This window comes from Opisthorchis viverrini, assembly GCF_000715545.1.
Source record: "Opisthorchis viverrini unplaced genomic scaffold opera_v5_53, whole genome shotgun sequence".
Lineage (NCBI taxonomy): Eukaryota > Metazoa > Platyhelminthes > Trematoda > Opisthorchiida > Opisthorchiidae > Opisthorchis > Opisthorchis viverrini.
In genome coordinates, this window is record NW_008751710.1 from 1,240,803 (window position 1) to 1,256,716 (window position 15,914).

Genomic DNA, 15,914 nt, shown 5'->3' on the forward strand with positions numbered 1-15,914 from the left:
ACAGAGAGGCAGTGCCGCGAAAACCAAACTTTGATCCGTCCTACATAGCAGAGGACACTAGAATTGAGCTGATCTGTCCTTCGTTTTCATTACTTTTTGTCATCTCAGTCAAATGGATGATGATCTCTAACGCAAATGAGTGTGGCATTGTTGTCGCACGTGTAGCTAACCGTTTTCGGTTAGCTACAACATCCACAACTTATGTAATTAACTTCCTTAACACTCGGGACCTTCGATGTGTACTACCAGTGGATTGAAAACCATCACGAAGAGACCGGAACTTGCCTTGGTTTGTGCACTTTCATAATCCAGCAAGCTACACTGGAGAGTGTTCGTTTGACACTCACGGAGTCTCATACTGGTTTGGTCAATGGCTAGAGGTCTGACTAACACAGTGTCCTGTTCTTCTATGTTGGGAATTTGAATATGTATGGCGAATAGCTCTTTAAGAATGTAAGTTGCTCCGCCGGCCTTATGGCGACCATCGCCGCCTTACGTTTGAGCTTTTGAGCCAAAGGCATTAGTTGAGGACCCTAATCGTCCTCCTGTCTTGGTCTGAGTGGGGTGATCGCTGCCCTCATACAACCATGAACTCATGATCTCGTGCTTGATCGATCGTCGCATGGTTTCATTAGCCCGGTCTCCTTGCTAGCTGCATACAGTAGGATGGATAAGTGAACAAGTCGCCCACGGTCCCCGACTCCATGATCTCGTGCTACACTGATCGTCGCATGGTTTCATTAGCCCGGTCTCCTTGCTAGCTGCATACAGTAGGATGGATAAGTGAACAAGTCGCCCACGGCAACTCCCCGACTCCTTCACATAGTTGTTCTCCGCTCCCCACTCCACTGCTTGCGACTTCCCCGTAGGATTGACAGATCCGTTCGCCGCCCATTGCGGTTAGCTTCAATGTCTACGGTTAACTTGGTCGCTACGACTTCGAAATCATTCTTCTGACTGCGACGCTCAGTTCATCTGTACGGTGATGAATAACCAGTATTCTTATCTGGTGTTGTTTCCAATGACGATAAGGATGGCGCCACATGTTCTTACATGATTGCTATCAGTACTGGCAGCATGGTGGCCGGACTCAGGAATTAAGTGGCGCCACAGAATTTCACCTGCTGGCTGAATATGTGAACTCATGTTGGAAAATTTGTGTTGTTCGACCCTGCACAACGGTTTCCCCTTGCTGAGTGCGTGACGCAGGTTTGTGAACCTTGGATTGCAAGATTTTAGTACGCAATTTTACGTGCAATAGGGTGAGGATTTCTGCGTCTTTTTCTTTAAAGAGCTTGATGTCCTCTTTCGAGCGTTTTACGAATACTGGATCGTTTAGTGTGTGTAAATGTGTTGTGGTCAGAACTGACCACGGTACAACGTATCAAGGTTGCCTTTATTCTAGTGCGCCCGGCTTCACCCTCCATTTTAATGAAAGCCTTCGCTCCACGGGGATAGTGAGGACGTCTTCCTCAAACGGACACAGCACTTGGAAGGCTGCATCACATCTCTTGAGTTCGTTTCATCTTTCACAAAAAGACTTCAGCGGGAACAGAGAAAAAACCTATCGGTTTTTTGAAAACTGATGATGTTTTCTGGGTTGTCCGATTTTCCAGCATACCTTTCCTGACACCAACGACTCCTTGTGATATTCACAGTAGTTCTTTTTTTAGCTACAATTCTTTTTTTTGATCCTGAATCCATTTTGCAGACGGCTATCACAACACCGTTTCCGTTCGATTTGCCGTCCATGTTTGCTTCTATGAGGCCCGCGATATTTATAGATGTTAAGTATCCGATACGGANTGAGTGACGCGTAGGTTCAGCAGCGCACATTCACACACAGACACACATGTCAATAATACACAAGTGTCGGAAAGGATGTCCTCTGCGGCAAGGTGAGTGCCGGGTAGGAATAAGTAAAACAACTGGAGGTCAAAAGCACATAGGCGTAGTAAGCAAACGAATGGGGGAATTATCATAACGTCAAGTTAGATTCAACACTATAGGTATCCTGGAGAGCTGGCGTCAATCTAGGGCGCGTATAAACTATAACTCACTCACTAATTTACAGAGACTTGTCAACTCCTTGGCCTTACTTGCAAGTGAGAAGTCAAACGGCCCGTCAATCAACACGTGACAACGTGAATGACGGTTGGCGCTATATTCTGTCTAGGTAAGCTACCTAGGTAGTCAATCACATTTCTGATCAACCAGGCCGAACGGCTGTATTCAAATTACGAGGCGACAGGTTGCAAATTCTGAACTGACTGAAGTTTGGTGCATAAGCAAACGGTGCTTCGCAGCGTTCAGCGTAGACTGGCTTCACTTATACAACAAAATCTCAGTTGAAAACTCTAAAATTTTCTCGAATTACCATCAAGAGTTGGTTTTACCGAAAGTTAAAGCAGTCCAATCATCAAACGTAGTGAACGCTCAACAACAGTGGTATCGAGCGTTGAGACCGTCCCCCAAGGGGTTCAAAAAGTAGTACTTACCAAACAGTTCATCCCGAGCAACCGCTTCGAGAATTCGTGAGGCACCAATCAGATTACCCAGTGCAGCAGATAGAGTAGTCGAAAAAACGCCAATAACCACAACTGGTGGCCAGAAGCTGATACCCTCCATGTAAACATAGTTTTGTTGAAGGAGTTCTCTGTGCGTAAAAAAGAAAGAAGAAAACTCGAAACCCAGATAGGATGATACCTGTTGGGAATCTGGAATAGCTAGTTTCAGTCACCAGGAAAAGTTCAGGAAATCTTATGAGCTAACACATCGATCCCCGGATGGACGTTTGTGGTTCGAACCCATCCCGGGTACTTCACTCGCTGCTTAGTAGTCTTAAGTGATAACAATGAATATAGCAGCATTTGTGCTCCGCGAGGCCATGTGGGGTTGAAAGGGGGCCCCAGACAAACGACGACCAACGATAGATTCACAGTAATCTGAAAATTGTACGGTGAGTTGGCATCCGTTTGCGGATGTGTCTATCACATTGAACTAGGCCCAGAGTCCTCCACACTCGATAGGGCAACGGCAGTTTGTTTGCGTGTGTTGTTGGATGACGGACACTAAAGGGGGAATTTTGAGACAAGTGGCGTACTCACTCAGTGGTTGATAATTAACCAGTAATAATAATAATAATCGTTCAGTTGTAATACCCTTTCAGTGCCTAGCTGACATGCCATCCAAAGGAGGCACGAGGGCTGGGATACTGTCAAGTTGCCGAAGCCTAGACAGGGGAAGTCGAGAGGCAGAGGTCGGGTTGGGATAACTGACCTAGTGGTCAGTGAATTCGCACTCTAACCACTGAGCCATCTCGGACCGACGTACTTGAAGAAAACATATGACTGTTCTCGTTCTTTCCGATACACTGAGAAGGCGCGTTTATCTAAGAGATTTTTCACGTGGCGAAGTTGAAGTTTACATGTTTTTAAAAAACGCAATATACTGATACCGTGGGTAAAGTTGAAACCTATTTATCGGTCTGTTTATCAAACTTCGTGAATGCTTCGAAAACCATTCGTCATTAATCGAAAAGGCATACATGCGTAGTTAAGTGGATATTTCGTCCTTTCTGCGAGTGTTCCCATGGTTTTCTAATGAGCAGGCAATGGGTGGGACCGTGTCATCAAAAGAATTCATTGGTCCGTCACTTTCTGGGTTGCGCTGGCGTCGGCCATGATTGAGTTTAATTGAAACAGCAAGATATCCATAGTAGACTGCCGGATCGGGAACCGCCACCCATTACAGCGGTTGTTTGTGGCAAAGGAGGTCATGAAGGGAGTAAAAACCGTGTTAAAAGGAGTATTTGAGAGAAGAAAACGATTTTTCGGTCGTGCAACGGGGACTGCCATTGAATATTGTGTCCAGCACTAGAAGCTGCGTTGGATAAGCCATGAATTCCGTATGCCGAGCCATCTTTTGCCTAAGAGAGGGCTGTTTTCCATGCCCGATTCAGAGAGGTGGCCAACCCTTGAGCTGGCAGAGGGGTATGAAAGAGATTACGAGGCGTTTGGGTGCTGTCGCCAATCAGGATGAGGACCGCGTGTTTCTCACTGCGCCTCGTTAGAGACGCTACAAGATATGGCTGCCAACCGAGGTCAATGGCGTTCTTTTGTCACTCTATCCGAATTGCCTGAATAAGTGTGTGGAGGTGTAGGCACCTAGGAATGATTGTAGTGAACTAGCACTAGTTCCCTTTCAAATAAATCATGGTATTGAACACTGATGACGTGTGATCGTCGGTGATGATGATGATGACATGAGTAATGCAACGCATGATGAACATGTTTCAGCAGTATTATCTTCTTGCCGGATGGGCGGAGCGCGGTGTCCTAAATCTTCTCGGATTTTCAGAATAGATTGGCTTGATTTACACAACGACCTATTCAAGTATGTGAGACATTCATTCGGTCTGTCTTATTTATTCAACTGGATTTCAATTAAAGTGAATGGGAGCAAACAACCAAACCGGTTGCTTTTGTCATTCAACAAGACATACTCGGGAACTGCACCTGTCTGATGAGCCCCAAAGAGGGCGAAACCTGTCGTGGGCTGGCGAAGAGTTTTCAGCAACCTTGTGAGTAGTTTTCCTTATGAAAAAAGAGACACAAAGTGATTCGAATATATTTGTCCCAACATGTATCTGATGATGTCTGTCCACGTACGCGCTTGAGATGGACTTTTTTAAGCGACAACAAAATAGCGAACGTGAAGAATTGGACGGATCTGACTGGGTTGATTCGAATCATTCCGACACCAAAAACAGATTACTCACCTGCTGCAGGAGGCTGCAGAGAAGACTGCCAGAGTAATGTAGACGAGGAATGTAGTTAAACAAGCGCTCAATGTTCCCAGGGGAATGGATCGCGCAGGGTTTTTCAGCTCGCCTAGGCAAGAATGAACAGAAAAACAGGTGCATAGCGATCGCAATACAGTCACACTGGGTTTGAAACCCCGGAGAAGAGCTGTTCGATAAGTTTACTCAGGTGAGATGACCATGTGATCTACGAAGACTTGTGCTAGTTCAGTCGGTCGATTGATAGCGATTCCCGGTTCCCTGAATGAGGTAAATCAATGAGCATCGACAACAGGATACAGGATCCGAGCACTGATTGTGCCAACTCCGAAAAATGGAACAATTCAGTGGCAGAACTACCGGTTGGGGGACAAGCCGCCCGGTCTCGATGCACGAACCGAGGAAATCAAAGGACTGGATGGGTGAACAGAATTAGCTAACGAAACAGCCATCGTTTACTACCTGTTCTCTTCGTCAAGAATAACTGCGGCTGGCTGGAAAATTGATCATCTGTATGAGGTTCACTGAAGCTTGGGTGAAACACTGCTCAGTTGTTATTCATCTCTGGCTGCAGAGACAGTTGTTTAAAAATACATAGTTACGTTTGAATGATGATCACTTAAAAGTTGGTCGACACTTTTTTCAAAAATTGATGAGGGCGAGTCAGAGGTAGTGCTTTCAAAGAGGGTTATCCTGAAGAGGGAAGGGAACTAATCACACTGCTTTCCATCTACTCGTGGCCCAACGGTCAAGTGCTCAACCACTGGCCGGAAGTTTGCGGGTTCGAAACTGTCTGAGTTTTGGGAGATGCGGAAAGCTGACGGTTGCACAATGCCTCTCGACTCTTCAGCATAGACTGGCTTCACTGACAGGACGAAATTCACCTACAAAGAAGAGCCTCTCCGTGTTTTACTGAAATCGTTGGGTTTCTGAAAAAACTCCATCTAGAGGCTCTAAAGAACGACAGTAAAGTGAACCTTTCAAAGGCAATTTAAAGTTGGTTTGGGAGGTTGCTTCAAAACGGGATGAAAAAAAGCAACATCACAGGATTTGCATGTCTCAGAAAAACTGATCATTAAAGGGAGTCACAACGGAGCTCAAATAGAAACTCACCAGACATGTTCGCACCGTTCATGATGCCAGTAACTCCAGAGAACAGCACAGAGAATACTACCACAAAGGACATCATTGTACCGGTATTATAATCCTCAACGTACATTGCTGTAAAAGGGCGAGTAGAATATGGAAAGAGGCGGAGACGAAGTTAGTCGATGCTCAATCGATCAACCGATCAGGATAAATTTATTGGCGACGCCCAGCTGCCATGCCATCCGAAGGAAACACGAGGGATGGGATAGTACCAGTTTGCCCAAGCCTAAACAGGATCAATCGAGATGCAGAGGTCGGATTCGAATCAGATACCCTCCGTTCAGTAAATTCACGATCTAACTACTGAGTCATCTTGAGCCTCATCCAACTAAAGAAGGGGTGGACACAATTGTCCGTATCAAGTGCGCAATCCGAAAACCAAATAGATTCATTGACAAGATCAGAAAACTATACCACTAAACAGAAAAAATAGCCTTCGACTGTGAAAAGGATTTGGTGGTTCTTGAACAGGAAAGCTGACCACAAAGGAAAAGGTAAACACTGGGGATAGGCATCGCACTACAGACTTCAAGATAACTTCAAGATGTGGGCGATATAGCTCATTGGTTACAGCGCGAACTTTCTGGTCGAAAGGTCCGTGGTTCAAATCCAACCTATGCACCTCGACTGCTCCTGGGCAAACTGGTAGCATCCCAGCCTTCGTGCTTCCTTCCGGTGGCATGGCACCTTGGCACCAAAAGGGTGTCACCGCTGAAACATTTCAATTTTTATCAATATTGGATGCATGATACGAATCTGCATAGATGACGAATGTCGGTGCTAGATCCCGTATAATTGTAGGTTAGTCGCGCTGGTGATCAGCTGCCGCGAAACAGGGGTCAGACCAACAATGCGGTGTCTACCAGGGTGATGCCCCAACGACTGAGCTACCGTGGATGTCATCTCTGAACCTTATGTGAAGTTTGCTGCATGTCAGCATTGTTCATCCAAGGTCGACGAATGGAAGCCCCTCGTAGTTTGACGGAATGAAGTCAACGTCTAGAGAGCACCAGGGGTGCGCGAGACAATCGGAAATATCGACAATGTAAATCTAAACAATGACCTAAAGGAAATGATTCTATGTAGGAACCCGAGAAGGACGTGGCCGCGTACATTGCCGGATCCTTAGGTAATAAACCCATCCAAAAACGGCAATTTCTACTACCGAAGACGGTCGATACGACAAAATTGTGCATTCCTCTGTGGGTCAAATTTTCAGGAGGAACATGCATAGCTGTATAATTAGTCACGCTGGTGCACGATATGGACTAACTCTCTCCCTTACACAATTATCAGATCTCTTCAGTTCGGTTAATCCGGCGTTTTTACGCTGCACACCGTCAGAAAACAATCCTTGCATGAGCACAATCGACTGCTCGGGTTAACAAAAATCACAGCAAAATGAATGACTGCACACACACACACACACACACACACACACACACACACACACACACACACACACACACACACACACACACACACACACACACACACACATACAAGCCGAATCAGGAGTAAATCTATGTCAGTCGTTACACAATCGACCGCCTGCTGGGAAAACAGACCAATCAATAGAGTGAAACGGTAAGCAGCCAAGAAGACACGAGGGTGTATTAGCGCGTTTCATACATACAGGAGAAAAAAACAATGCTACAATGGCACAGAAAGTCAGAAGGTATTCTCGTTTCAGCCGAAATGACGTGATCCTCCACAGTGCGTTGTTTGGGTCTGCTGCTAAAGAAAAAAACAGTTTTCAAGGCCAATCTAAATATGTATGGTGCAAATTCCTTTTATAAGGGCATTGTGAAAATACCAAAACCACGTCCATTGTGAAAGTTATGAAGGAGTTCGGCCCAGTAAATCACATGTGCATGTCAAACACATAGGCGGGACCCAAGGTAGCGTTCGAAGTAACTCAGCAGCCGTAACGGCTGGTTTAATAGTCTCCGTTCCGTTCATGCCATGCCATCCGAAGGTTGCACGAGGGTTGGGGAAGTCGGGAGGTAGGGGGCGGGTTCGAACCATGGACCTTCCGGCCAGTAAATTCGCGCTCTAACCATCTCGCCATCTCGGATAAACTCTGGGTCAGACTGTTTAAGCTTGTATGGTAAAAACATGACACGGGGGCGAGATCCACTCACTGTCTGTGGCATGCGGGCCTAATCAGAGGTATTGGAGCACGACACGGAGGCCTAATCAGAGGTATTGGAGCACGACACAGGACTACTTTGTTCACCGGTCGCATGGGTCTCGTGCTGGATCTGTTCCCTCCATATACACTATTCCTAGGATCGTGTCCCTGGGGCCGATCTCTAAAGATGTCAGCTGCGACTAGCCTGGAATAGAAACCGCGAAAGCTTTTGGCGAGGTTGACAGAACGTCGAAGACTTGCCACCGCACACACATCGCAAACGCAGCCCGTCGGTATCAGCAGGCACGGCATTCAACAAAACTATGATTTTTTTTTTAAATTCACTGCTGAACAAAATGTATTCTTGTCAAGAAAGCCAAAATGACTGTTGAACAGGTAGCTCAGTTTAAACACGCTTCGTCGCCAATCGAGGAAACAACACTGAATCACGCAATGTCAACAAGAATACCTGTTCTGTCGAGAAACCAATCGATGCGAAAAGATGTCAACTGAAAGGGAAGACAAAAAGGAAGTAACCTTACTACGCTAACAAGTCCCCTGTACCAAGAAATGCAGAAGCCGTGCTGTCAAACTTGTCCTATCTTGCAAAGACTCGACAAACTTGCACAATCGTGTTCACTCAAACGACTATGATGAGTTCTATCGCGGTGTTTATGGGGTGTACAGTCCCCATTTTCATAAAGGAGGCTGAAAACTCTTCGACAAACGAAATATGAGGCGGCTTTTGTACGTGACAGTCAGTTGAAACATTGTCACAACGAGAGATTCAAATGAGTCTGCCGTGAAAACCAAGGTATATGCAAATGAATGGATTTGTTCAGTTTACTCTCCCCCTGTGTACATGATCCCACAGAGAGATACAGAGTCAGGCCTACTCCCTCAGTGAAGATACACACATGGTGGAAGCCTGCATCGACGGAACCACGAAGGCCTTGGCGTTTTGTGAAGAAAATATACGGCGATATCTCGAGTATCGTACTAAATGAGGCGGCCTTTGTGCAGTACGTTCATGGAAAAAAACATCACCAACGAGAGATTCACCTGAATTCAGTTGAGTCTCACGGAAAAACCAAATTAGCGTGCAAATCGCATGAAATTTGGCTTCAAGTAGAACAGAGGGTGGACGGAAACTCGGAATGCGCCTACCTGATGAGCCCCAAGGAAGACGAGACCGAGCGTGGTCCTTTGAAGAGTTTCCAAAAACCTTATTAGTAGTATATTCCGTCATGAAAATATTACATTCCCAATTTTGAAGGGAACACACATCTATGAGCGGTTTTTGCTAGTCGTTTTATTGGATAACGTAAATCTTTCTCGTCAGGAAAACCGTTCTGTGATCAGACAGAAAAACACTTCGGCTTAGTAATCACACGAAAACAAAGCCTATACAAAGGGGATGGATGGTTTTAACCGCGACACTGGCTTCAATCTGTTTACCGGACAGAGCACAACGAATAGAGTTTGGGTCATTTTAAGCAAGCTACGACAGGGTACGTGATCCTTAGTGCGTCTGTGCTCAAACATCCCCTATACCAACAGATTCGATTCATTATTCCTCACAAAGCTTCTCGCCACCGGTAAAAAGGATTCGGCGTTTGCAAATACTATGGAAGCCTAGTTGAGGTGACGGGCTATGAAACAGCCAACAGAAAGCGCAACTTCACGAGGAAGGATGAATCAACTGAGGGAATTCATCCTACCGGAACTAACTGAGGTCCGGCAGTAGTCGCATCAACTTGATAACAACGAAGTAGTTTGTTGTGGCCCCCGGAATGAAAACTACCGAGAAAAGGCAGTAAAATAACGAACACCAAGAAGAGTAGTAATCAGCGAGGACAGATCCGCGATGGATCATGATGATGGGCTCACGGAGAATGAGGTTATACACACATTTTATGTACGATATGAAACGTTGTTCTACGTGACTACAGGCGTTCTCCATGTGGGTACCTTTTACGACGTCTAAGGTTGTCATGGCCCTTAGCACAGAATACATATTGACTTGATTTGCGATTATCATCCGCCACTTTTAAAATAATCGTACGGCGATTTGAGTGATACGGCATTATTGAGCCTGCCTACACCCCAGTCGCACAACTTGCAATTTCAAACGACGTCATTCTATTTGTTCATTGCTGGGAGTACAAGATGAAAGATACATAATGGTGCCCTGAGGAGATTTGGTAAGGTTCAATAGCCATTTCATCATGTCAGTGAAGCACTGCACAGCTGTTGTACTCTTGTTGGGAATCATCAGCAGTGCGGCATCTCACGAAACTCAGAGTTTCCAGCCAGCGAGCTTCCGGTCAGTAGTCGAACACTTGGGCGTTCGGCCTTGAGTGGCTGATCAGCCACTCTCTGGTTAACTCTGACTTAGACAGGACATAGCACCACTCGTCCTTCAATCGAAGGAGCCGCATCACTCAAGTGGTTACGTATTGAACCGCGCCTCGTCTGACGACGTCCACGACGCGCAAACTGGTTTGTTTATGGGGATTTCGTCTAACGAGTGAAGCCAAGGTTCCCAGAAAAGTCGAGAAGTGCCGAATGGCACCTAGTCCCATCACACTGCTGCTAAGCGGCTCATTGCTGAACGGTTAGGTTTTCAAACCACTAACCGGGAGATCATAAGTTCGAGACTCTCTGCTACATCGTCGTGAGATGCGGGCGCTGATGATAATTTTCAATAAAGATAAATAGTTGTACACTGTTTCTCGGCTTTTCCGCATACATTGGTTACACTGAAGGAATGGAGTCTCTATTAAAATTCCCAAATCTCCTCTTACTACTAGCAGACTGGTTCGATGTCATGGTAGTGGACATGGTTTCGGCAACAAACCGATCGGCACACGCCAAAAGTGCGGGACTCTTCTATCCGCGCATTGCACAAATCAATAAGTGAATTGGTGTTTACACAAGTAGCTTTACTAAAAACGACGAACACAGTGGGTTGATATGGCGCCGTGTCGTAAAAACCAACACAGTGGTCCATTTCAAATCCTACTTTGTGACTTGGAGAAAAGTGTGTTACCGGCGTAGCAGAAGTCTAGAATTTGTTCTAGAGTGCACTTTGGTCCGTTTGGTGCATGGAAGTTGTTTACCGATCGTTGTAAGCGATTTGTGGGACTTTCTCATGTAGAAAAAGGTTTTGCTATGGAACCTTTTCAAAAAAAATTCGAAAAAGAAATTCTGGAAGTCGGGGTCCGTACCAAGATTGTTTCAGAGTATATTCCGGTACATTACATAACGGCAAAAAACACGGGTGCTCGATTGTAACACCCTTTCGGTGTCACGCCAGGCTACCCAAGCCTAGAAAGGAGAAGGCGAGATGACACAGTTGGATTCGAACCACGGAGCTTGGGAGGTTAGTAGCTTCCCATTTTGTCCTTGACGTACAGAGCAGGCTACACAAACTATAACCAGCGAGCCTAGAGACAGCGTTGGGTACTGGTGAAAAAGAACGTTCAGCTGTAGCACCTTTCGGTGCCTAGCTGCCATGCCACCCGAAGATTGAACGAGGGCTGGGATACCGCCATGTTGCCCAAGCCCAGACAGAGGAAGTCAAGAGGCAGAGGTTGGGTTCGAACCACGGACCTTTTGGTCAGTAAATTCGCGCTCTAACCATTTGGGCCACCTCGCTCAAGTTTAAAACGGTCCAGTCTGTAAATTATATGTTGGGGATATGAACAATACGTATTCGGTAAGCCCCGCAACAGAAATAATAAAGTTGTCCAGCGGGTTTTAAGTACCTGTGACGCTACCTGCATGGGAAGTCCTGGCAGGCGGGTCAATCGATCGTCACAACCAGGGCAGCTACTAGGTTCGATGATGGGTCGGGCACACCAATCACATCGCTCAAGGGTGAACACGTTTGTCTGTTTAAACGTGAAGATTCAGAGGTGTCCAACGTGCGCTGGTGGAGCAGGGTAACACGCTCATCTGGGGTATCAGATGTCCGGAGTCTTTTCCTTTTCTAAGCTAGAAGTGTTCGGGATCACCTCGTTGCTAGAGGTTTGTGCGCTCATTCTCAAGTCGCGTGTAGCAGCGACCATGCCGCTGATAGGTAACACTACGGTAATGGAATCCTATAGTACAGGAGTAACACATCCAGTTGCAATTTGGTGCCCACAGTTTTAGAGCTCAACATCAATTGCCCAAGATCGCACTTATATTTGCTTAAGTAGTACGTGACGAGGAGAGGAAGAGTACCTCAAAGGAATCTCGCTTGCAATTGACTATACGCGGAAGGCCTTAATGTTCACTGTGAGCTGGAACTCAAAGCAAGCCACAAAAGCTTTTTTTCGAGTGTCTAACAAGGGTGACCAAAAAACGGGCACACCAACTCACAAAATTGTTTCAGCTCTAGCTGTCTGTCTGCTCATCTCCACTGAGTTTTGTTCACTAGATTAATTGGTTTAGAACAGGTTACTTTGCTCGAATATTTGGTTTCACAGGCCATTAGTTCACCTTTACAAAGGCAGAAGGGAATGGTTGTTGGCTCGGTAGGCCTCTGACCACATTTCACAGTGGCACTGGGAAGTCGACTTTGTAACTCACGTCCACATCACTTCCATGTCGAATTGTTGTCCTCCTGTCCTGGCACAATAACTCTCATGAGTCCAGATCATATGGGGAGAACACTGGACTCGAGTTTCCCTCAGCAGTACCTATCGCTGGCTACATCGGGGTTTGAACTCCGGAAAACTAACATGCGGGGGAGCATGTTCGCCAGCACACACTGAACATTGTCACGCCTGACCAGACGAACACGTTCATGCTCGGGTGATGAGATTGATCACGGGAGCATGTTCGCCAGCACACACTGAACATGTCTGAGTTGTCACGCCTGACCAGACGAACGCGTTCACGATCGGGTGATGAGATTGATCACACCACAAGCCTCGAACGACGAGGCAGTAAATGTCATGTAATCGTCAAACCCAATCCTCGCTAATCTGGAAGCATTTGGCCACAGCGAATTATGTCATTGAAACAGCGTTCAGAATTCTGTTCTGCGCGACCGAGCGACCTTTGAATTTGCCGAATTTCATCTCACCACGTAAATCCAACGGATTCAGTTAAGCACAAACAAGGTTCGGCAAAATCAACTCACGGTCATGGTTCATAGCCTTTTTGACCTTTGGTACCGTCAACTAAGATGTAACAATTACTTTAACAATCGTACCACAGTTTTGTGAAATCGCAATCGTTCTTTTTTTGACGCATGCAACTAACAAGACGTGAGAGACAAGAACAACAGCACACATAAAACAATGACTTACGCATCAGATTAGTGCGCAACGTTTCCAAGCTAAGGCCGGTGAAATTCGCATAGATGGTTTTGTTGGACGGAACGGAAGAATTGTACACAATTGTGTTCGCTCTGGGAACCGGGACTGGGAATCCGGGAAAGAAGAAGCTGGCGAAAACACAGGCGATCACGACCACAACAACCTGTCCGGAAAGCAGATGTGTGTATGAGGGGGGATCGTACAAACCAAATGTCCTTTGAAATGAGCATCGATAACATTGCAAGCTGGGTAACATTCACTACACTACTTATAGATTTTGTCAAGTGAAGTGAAAATGGAGGCTAAACGGAATTAGTTCATCCAAGTCTTCATCGTTGTTCAGCCGTGAAACTCGTTCGGTGCTTAGCTGTCACGCCGCCCAAAGGAGAAACATAAGGGCTGAAATAATAAATAAATAATAATCGTTCGGCTGTGGCATTCTTCCGGTGACTAGCTGCCGAAGGAAGCACGAGGACTGAGAGGTTGTCCGAGCCGCGATGGGAACTGTCAACAAACCGGGGTTGGGTTCGAACCACAGATCTGCCAGTCACCAAGTTCGCGTCTAAACCACTGAGCATCCCGAGGTATCCAAGTCCTCGGACAGCAAAAGGTGCCCAGGAGAGAAGCAAAAGTTGAAATGGTTATTCTACACCTGTGAAAAGTGCACTATTCACGAACAGCTGAGCTTCAACAGGAAATCGTTTCACAATTCATCACTTAGTTCACAAATAGTTCTTGTGCGCATTTTCCTGAAGTGCTAACAGGATCCCCCATCAAAACAATAGGAGGAACGATCACCACTCATATCGATCAGTTCGTGTGGAGCGAAATAAAGCACTGGCCTTAGGATGGGACAAGAGAAATTACTAATTAGGGTAACACAAACGATGGAGGTTTCAGGGCTATCGAAGAATGCGAGCCAGAACAGTCAAGGGCTTTCTGGGACTCGGGTTGCGTTTACTAATTTGAAACGTCTATGGCAGTAGGGCGGTATAACCAATAGCTCTAGGGACGTGGGTATTAGCCCACAGTACGGATTGTTTAGTTGTATGAGGCGTGTCCTCTGTGAAAAACAAAAATAAAATTTCTTTGGGTCTTTGACAATGGTTGTCTCAGGATCCAGCTCGGCCAATCCGGGATGAAGCAACTGAAAAACGAGTCTTCGGTTGTGCACCGACTCTCGTTTGAACAATCGTCATCCTGTCATTCTGGTAAGTAACTTGGTCGCTCCTATGCCAGTTTTTTTTATCAAACGTTCTAGGTATAAGAACACAGATGGGTTGACGAACATGTTTTCAGCAAGGTCTTTTCAAGTCATACAATAGCAAAGACTGAGACAGCCGTACTTAATACAGTTTAATGAGCACGGTGTACCTGAAACAGGAAGCCGAATGAGCAATGGCTTGTCATGGAACAACCAGTTCAAGTCATCAATAGGATGACCTGAGTTTGTCAATGCAGACAGTGCTGTGGTTGTGTTCAATACATTGTGTATGTGTGTGTGTGTTGGAGGACCATGGCAAGTCCAACAAACAAAAATAAAATTTCTTTGGGTCTTTGACAATGGTTGTCTCAGGATCCAGCTCGGCCAATCCGGGATGAAGCAACTGAAAAACGAGTGTTCGCTTGTGCACCCGGTAGATTCGTTAAAAGAATACATCCGGTACCAAAACCTGAGGTGGCTCTGCCATTTATGGCGCACTCAGAAGTTACGTTTACCAAAAAGAGTGATGTTTTACCCACGTTATTTAGATTGGGGAGAGGAAGTCGGAGGTAGAGGTCGGGCTCGAACCACGAACCTTCCGGTCAGTAAATTCGCGCTCTAACCACTCAGGCATGTCGCCCCCGTAACACTCTGTACCGTATTTGCTACGGGGTTCACGACTAAGCTGACTGTCGTCCTCTTAGTTCCAAAAGCTAGCCAAAGTGGATTGTGTTCCTTCATCCTTTGGCTGAGTTGCCTCGTCGTGCGTTTCCGCTACCTTTAAAAATGTGTCGCAGCGAAGCATCCGTATTGAACAATGATGTCATGCTGAAGAAGAGGATGATTACGAAGACTTTGAATGACCGATCTTCATGTCAAACTGGATTGCGGGCACATCAGATGGCAATAGAAAAACTTGTCCAGGAAGCTGGTAAATGAGGTTATCAAAATAAGTTTCACGGACAAGACAGGAAAGGTTGGAACAAGAACCCTTAATATATATCTGACAAACATGAAACAGCTCAGAATAGCTTTGTGATTAGGGGGGGGGGCGAACTGCTAGTCGAGCCCTCAGAGATTTGAAGCGGCATCCAAGTGACCTAGCCGTATTTTAATCTTCGTCGAGCGAGATCACCGCTCAGTATGAAACCTGAAGAAAGCCAGTGTCGGTCCCATGAGCTTCGAAACGCCCTCCGAATCGACCATGTTCTTGAGACCTCGGAAAGTTCACCGTATCAGCTAAGCATCGTGTCGGGGTTGGCAGGAAACTCTGCTATGAACTCTTCGGGAGAGTAACATCCACGCAAAGGGATC

General features: G+C 46.1%; 1 protein-coding gene across 1 annotated transcript in view; it reads right to left on the reverse strand.

Moving 5' to 3' along the window:
- T265_03682 (hypothetical protein) overlaps nt 1-15,914 on the reverse strand; it is a gene marked incomplete at both ends in the record, with an annotated part of 52,875 nt that overhangs the window by 31,159 nt on the left and 5,802 nt on the right. The window contains 4 exons of the mRNA XM_009168224.1: nt 2,499-2,656; nt 4,781-4,892; nt 5,915-6,022; nt 13,388-13,559. Coding sequence (XP_009166488.1) covers nt 2,499-2,656; nt 4,781-4,892; nt 5,915-6,022; nt 13,388-13,559 — 550 coding nt within the window. The remainder of the gene's footprint in view (nt 1-2,498; nt 2,657-4,780; nt 4,893-5,914; nt 6,023-13,387; nt 13,560-15,914) is intronic.